Source organism: Eschrichtius robustus, chromosome 14 (genome assembly GCF_028021215.1).
Source record: "Eschrichtius robustus isolate mEscRob2 chromosome 14, mEscRob2.pri, whole genome shotgun sequence".
Lineage (NCBI taxonomy): Eukaryota > Metazoa > Chordata > Mammalia > Artiodactyla > Eschrichtiidae > Eschrichtius > Eschrichtius robustus.
In genome coordinates, this window is record NC_090837.1 from 79,405,600 (window position 1) to 79,412,735 (window position 7,136).

Sequence of the window (7,136 nt, forward strand, 5' to 3'; positions counted from 1 at the left end):
GGTTTGGAGCTCTAAGTGAAGCATTTGAAAATTCCTCTACAGCAGCGATGGGAAGAAAGGGGTGAATGGATAAGAGTGTAGAAAACATCTTTCCTAATTAGAATCATCTAGAGTTGTATCTGTCTGACTACGGCTTTAAAGCTCTCTCTCTCATGGGCAGCTTTGTGTGTTTTTGCACAACCCTCGTTGCTGTGGTCTGTCACCTGCCATTCCCTGCCTCAGTGATACAATCCCCACGGGCCCTTTTTACCCCTCTTAGGCTCCTGGTTTTCTTCTGTGCTTCTCCTCCTCACACATTCTCCTTTAGGGGCTCTGTTCTCCTCCAAGAAGCCCTCTTGGAAGAGGCCCTGCAAGATGATTCTAGACCCCTGGCAGACTGGCTCTCCATGACCACTGATCCCTTGGAAACATACATCTGCAACCCCTGACTCTGCAGTCCCGAACCTCAGATTCTGCACTGTGGCCACAGCCCACTTTGCCCATTAGATTTCTTCTGTAAGAGTCAAACCGCAGCCTGCCATCGCTCCAGTGCAGAGGATGCACAAAAGCTCTCCAACTAACCTCCTTGAAGCCTCTCAATTAGTGCCCTTGAAACCTCCCTCAACAGCCTTGAGGTCAGGGAAAAGCACAAAGGACTCTCTCCAGTGTTAACCAATTTATACTCATAAGCAGATGAGGAGACCAGGGTCACCCACACCCACACCGGGGCGCTCTGACGTCTCATCGCCGAACGTGACGAGCATTCAGACCTGGAAGTCAGCCAAAACCGAGAGGAAACAGCCCCACGTCCACATCTTGCCTGATTTGAGAGGTAGGTGTAAGGTTGTCGGAGATGGGCAGGTGTGCTTGAGGCTCCCGACCAACTTTTTGGTGCTGTTGGGGGAAGGGTTGAGGTGTTCAAAGAAAGCAAGGGTGAGAGAGAGCTGACCCCTGCTCCAGGACCAGGCTGCCTGGAGGGCAGAGTCTCTTGTCACCCATTCACTTAGCCTGGCTGCCAGCAGGAAAGTCACTGTGAGACTCATAAACGTATTGTTAAACCACTGAAGCACACACAGTGAGAATATCGCTATGTCACAGTTGCCAGCGTGGCCCCTGCCAGGCAGGCTCTCACCCCATTTGAGCAGAGACCGCCTAAGCCCTTTACCCAGGTTTCCCACTTAAAGTTAAGAAGACCAGAATCCCCTCCAACGCAGGGGATAAGATACTGCCTCAGAGATTCTCAAAAACTTCAGGATAGCGTTAAATCTTTTAAAGAGATCTTTAACAGACTGCCTCCGACAAAGAAATAACACAATGAGTGCTTGGCAGGCAGCTTGATTGTTAAGAGAAGACTCCATGCCGCAGATGCTACAGACATAAATCCGCTCCAGGAGGGAGACTCTGAATCCAAATAAACTAATAGGAGTTGGAGTCACGCCTTGAGAAACAAAAAAGGAAACCCAGTAAAAGAGTAATTTTTTTTTTCTGGTACCACCAGACCTCAGCTGGAGCAGAACAAACCAACTGTCCTTATGGCAACAATGAAAATACCTTGTTTTACAAGACAGCGTCATAGCCCTGCTAATAGGAGAAAAGTTCTTTCAATAATATGGGAGTAGGCTACGTAGCTTTCGAAAAGAATTAATGTTTCAAGTGACATGGTTATTTGTCAAGTTCCCTGGAAAGATAAACAGCAACATTATCCTGACAACTGTTAAGAAAATGCCAAAAAAAAAATTGAGGGCCTATCTGTACCGTCTCTCCTGGACTGGATCCCATTCTCCACCCAGAGTCTCTGATGGTTTAGAACAGAGCTCAGGGTTTATCTAGACAAAATCTAGGGCTGCACTTGACATGAGGATTCAGAGAGAAGCCTAGAAACTCTGTGTACAGGTACCTAGAAACTCTACCTGTGGACTCTTCTAGAGTGAGGAAAGAGGTATTTGAGTGACCTGAAGAGGACAGTGCACGTGGGAAACTGATGACTCTGGAGAAGAGTTAATGAACCAGAGGTGGAGGATTCCATGAAGGACCCTTTAGGGAAGCCCCAGTCTTGAAGAGCCTTCACTTTTGTCAAACAATGAAAAGTCCATAAAAAAAAAAAAAAAATAGAAAGAAAAAAGTCCAGATTAAATGAAATTTCAGCCACCACATGTGTTGAATTCTAAATTGTTGCACTGTAACAAGTTGTAAATTATAATATTCTTATAAATCCCTTCTGAGGGTATCTTAAGCCTTCAGTTCCAATCCAGTGAGCTGGTTCAGAAAAGCTAACTATATAAGAAAAAGGACTGTCCACTTGATCTCAGTTTTTTTCTGGACCCTTATGGAAAAAGGAAGTGTTCATCTTTGGTGAGCTAGAATGCACAATTCCTGGTGCCTCCTGACTGCATCCAAGAGACACCCATGACCTTGGGGTTGTGAAAGAGCAGGCCACGTAACATCAAAACTCACAGTCTCACTAATGGCAGAAAAGAGCGCCTGTAATATACAAAGGGCTGGGTGATTCATAGGCAATTCTAACGGCTCAATACTTTAAGTTGGGCTGCTGGTTACAATTATTGGGAATCCTAGAAAGTTCTCGTCTGTTTGCTACCTCTCGAGTCCATAAAAATGATCCCTTTGCCTCTTTTCCCTATGACGATTTTATCACTCTGTTCTTATTCAAATAACCACATGCTACAGTTTGGTAGCAGCCTTCCTCAGATGAACCACTATCTTTGAGGGTGACACACTCTGAGCTTGTGGGCGATGATTGGTAGCACAGCACAGATGGACAGGAAATTGTGTGCCTTCCACAGCACGCTGCTCATATCTTTTACTACAGAATGTAAAGCACAGAGGTATGTTTGGGGCAAGGAAATTTGGATCTCTTAGAAATCCAAAACCCTTCTAGCCCCTCAAGATATGACCGTTCACTGATAAATCTCTACCTTCCAGCTTTCTTGCTCCAATAAGAAACATGAGGGAGTGCCTTATTTTATGGTCCTCAACTCTTAACAAATCTGAAATCTATCAAAGAGAAATCTCCCCCACTACTATTTTTCCCCTCTCAAGCAGAAGAAAACTCTCCAAAAGTGGTCTGGAGATTATTCCACTTGTTAGAAGTAGCTGCATAGGATGTTTCTGACATTTCCATAAGTCTGTATCTGGCAGAACTGCTTTCTTTAACACAAACCAGCCTGTGGAAGAGAGCCCTGTGCTGTCAAAGCAGTTGGTGCTAAATACAGGCGATTGGTTACAGTAGTTACTTGCTTCCCTATCAAAAGCAGCCTAGGGCATGAGAACGGCATATTTTTCTTTCAACTTCTCTTTCTTGAATAGTTTTTTGTGCACGTACTTCTTGTAACATCCTAACTTGCCTAAAGTTATGCATAATTGCCTACCTGTGTATGTATGTGTAAGCATTTTGCATTTGAACCTAAAAGACAAATGACATTCCTTCATCTTTTTTATCTTTGGAAACCAACCACCCTGGGCCTTTATGGCTACTGCTGGCTGGAAGGGAGGTTAGACAGAGGGTCGGAGTAAGCGTACATTTTTTTTCACTTCTTAAAAATTGTGGTAAAATGCACATAATATAAAATTTCCATTTTATATAATATAACTATTATTTATATATAATATATAAATATATATTTATATATAATATAAAATCACCATTTTTAAGTGTAAAGCTCAGTGGTATTAAATACATTCACATTATTGTGCAACCATCACCACCATCCATCCCCCTAACTCTTTTCATCTTGTGGAACTTAATGTATGCTAAAGTTTGGACAAAGTGTCACTTAGCATGTTCACTGAGACAGCTGATAACTTCTACTATAGCCATATATCTATATCTATAGCTATATCCATAGATATAAGCAAGAGTATTAAGAAAATACTCTTGCCAACAAGGAGATACATATCTCCATATTTATGAATATTAAGAAAATACTCTTACCAGCATGTTGTCAAAACCATTACTCAAGAATGAAATGAAATATGGAAATACCAATTCAAATTAATTGGATATAGTGTTCTCTTGAGTTTTTTCGTGCTTAACTCAGATTTCTAACCCACCTGCTTTAAAGTTACAATTAAAATATGATACCCAATGTTTTGGCTTCAGAGGACCCGCAATTAGTGAATTTATATTTCATTCATTACAGCAGCACTTTATCCATTTGGAAAATAGGGTCACAGACACGTGAGAAATGTATTTCTTGAAACTACAAATAACATTGCCTGTGCAGTTGAGAACCTTTGTGATTCAGCACAATTTTAGCTCTAGAAAATATGCCCATTGGAATTCTGAGGCAGAAAAGTCTTTACAGAGGAGATAGTAACATAGAGTAGGCATCACAGTATTTGGATCGAAAGAGAAAAGGGAATTCATTGCAGGAGGTGAGGGGAGAGCTGAGTCTAATTGATCTAGGGTAAGAGCTGCTTACAACAAAATTCAACTGGCAATTGCAACTCTTACAACTGAAGAAGCACTCAGGAGTCATTGAAATAGGACTGTCTCAAGAGCTAAGAGACTCCGGCCACTTCTCATTGTCATCATTGTCATTAAATATCAAGTGGCCACGCCTACCCCCAGGGCCTTTCCTTAACTATTAAATGAGTAGATCAAATTGAAGAAAATATAAAATTTAACTTGGCAAATCACAGTATTCCTCGTAACTGCATCAAGAGATAAGACTATTTTTCATCAGAGCAGACTCTCTTTGAACATAACCCTGAGTGAAAAAATGAGTAGTATCCACAGCTAACATCATATTCAATGGTGAAAGACTGAAAGCTTTTCCTCTAAGATCAGGAACAAGACAGGGATGCCATGCCTGCTTTTGCCATTTCTATACAACACAGTATTAGAAGTCCTAGCCAGAATAAGTAGGCAAGAAAAAGAAACAAAGGACGTCCAAATCAGAAAGAAGATGTAAAATGTCTCTAGTTGCAACATGATCTTATATGTAGAAAGCCCTAATGACTGCATTAAAAAACTGTTAGAAATAAACAAATTCTGCAATTGCAGGATATAAAATCAAAATGTAAAAATCGGTTACATTTACATACACTAAATATAAACAATCTGAAAAGGAAAAAAAATTTTAATTCCATTTATAATAGCATTTAAAAAATAAAACACTTGGGAAAAAACTTAACCAAGGAGGTGAAAGACTTATACACTGAAAACTTCCAAACACTGCTGAGGGAGGGTGGGAGGGAGACGCAAGAGGGAGGAGATACAGGGATATATGTATATGTATAGCTGGTTCACTTTGTTATAAAGCAGAAACTAACACACCATTGTAAAGCAATTATACTCCAATAAAGATGTTAAAAACAAACAAAAATACACTGCTAAAAGAAATTGAAGAAGACACAAATAATTGGAAAGACATCCTGTGCTCATAGATTGGAAGATTTAATACTATTAAGGTGTCAATACAAACCAGAATGATCTACAGATTTAATGTAAATTTTTAGAATGGAAAAATACATTCTAAAATTAATATGGAATTTCAAAGGACCCCAAATAGCCAAAACAATCTATAAAAAGAAGAATGAAGTTAATGACGCACACTTTCTGACTTCAAAACTTGTTACAAAGCTATGGTAATCAAAACAGTGTGTTACTGGCATGAAAACAGATATACAGACCAGTGGAATTGAATGGAGAGGCCAGAAATAAATGTTTGAGTATATGGTAAACTTATTTTTGACAAGGATGCCAAAACCATTCAATGGGAAAAGGACAGTCTCTTCAACAAATGGTGCTAGGAAAACTGGATAGACATATGCAAAAGAATAAAGTTAAAGCCTTACCTTACATCATATGAAAAATTAATTCAAAATGGATCAAAGACCTAAACTTAAGACTTCAACAATAAAACTCTTAAGAGAAAACATAGTGGAAAAACTTAATTACAATGAATTTGGCAATGATTTCTTGGATATGACACCAAAAGCACATGCAACAAAAGTAAAAATAGCTAAACTGAACTACATCACAATTAAAAACTTCCATGTGAAGGACACAACCAACAGAGTGAAAAGGCAACCTGTAGAATGGGAAAAAATTTGCAATCATATGTATCATGCGGGGTTAATAACCCAAATACAGAGAGAACTTTTAAAACTCAACAACAAAAAACAACCCAATTTTATAAATGGACAAAAGGGCTACTGGGGCTGCTGCCACGTCTCTAGTAGTCCCTGAGAAGTTCCAGCACATTTTGCAAGTACTCAACAACAATACTGATGAGCAGCATAATACTGCTTTAGCCATTACAGCAATTAAGGGTGTGGGGCAAAGATTTGCTCATGTGATGTTGAGGAAAGCAGACATCGACCTCCCCAAGAGGACAGGAGAGCTCACTGAGGAAGACGTAGAAGGTGTGATCACCACTATGCAGAATCCACACCAGTACATGATCCCAGACTGGTTCTTCAATGTGAAGGATGGAAAACACAGCCAAGTCTTGGCCAATGGTCTGGACAACAAATTTCATGAAAACCTGGAACAAATGAAGAAGATTTGGGCCCACAGAGGGCTGTGCCACTTCTGGGGACTTTGTGTCCGAGGCCAACACACCAAGACCACAGGCCACCATGGTTGCACCATGCATGTGTCCAAGAAGAAATAAATTTGTGGGCATTGTCTGTTAATAAATAGTTTATATAATTTTTTTCAAATGGACAAAGAACTTGAAAAGACATGTCTCTGAAGAAAATAAACAAATAGCCAATAAGCATATAGAATTATGCTCAGCATCACTAATCATAGGGAAATGCAAATCAAAATCACAATGAGAGGGGACTTCCCTGGTGGCGCAGTGGTTAAGAATCCGCCTGTCAATGCAGGGGACACGGGTTTGAGCCCTGGTCCGGTTAGATCCCACATGCTGAAGAGCAACTAAGCCCGTGCACCACAACTACTGAGCCTGTGCTCTAGAGCCCACGAGCCACAACTACTGAAGCCCACGCACCTAGAGCCCATGCTCCACAACAAAGAGAAGCCTGTGCTTCTCACCGCAATGAGAAGCCTGTGCGCCGCAACTACAGAAAAGCCCATGCACAGCAACGAAAACCCAATGCAGCCAAAAATAAATTAATTACTTTTTAAAAAAAATCACGAGATATCACTTCATACCCATTAGGATGGT

General features: G+C 40.5%; 1 protein-coding gene across 1 annotated transcript; it reads left to right on the plus strand.

Moving 5' to 3' along the window:
* The first annotated feature begins 6,140 nt into the window (after positions 1-6,140).
* Positions 6,141-6,617, plus strand: LOC137776221 (small ribosomal subunit protein uS13-like). The gene has a single exon (XM_068562460.1). It carries the CDS (start codon positions 6,141-6,143, stop codon positions 6,615-6,617), a length of 477 nt encoding a protein of 158 aa, XP_068418561.1.
* The last annotated feature ends 519 nt before the right edge of the window (positions 6,618-7,136 follow it).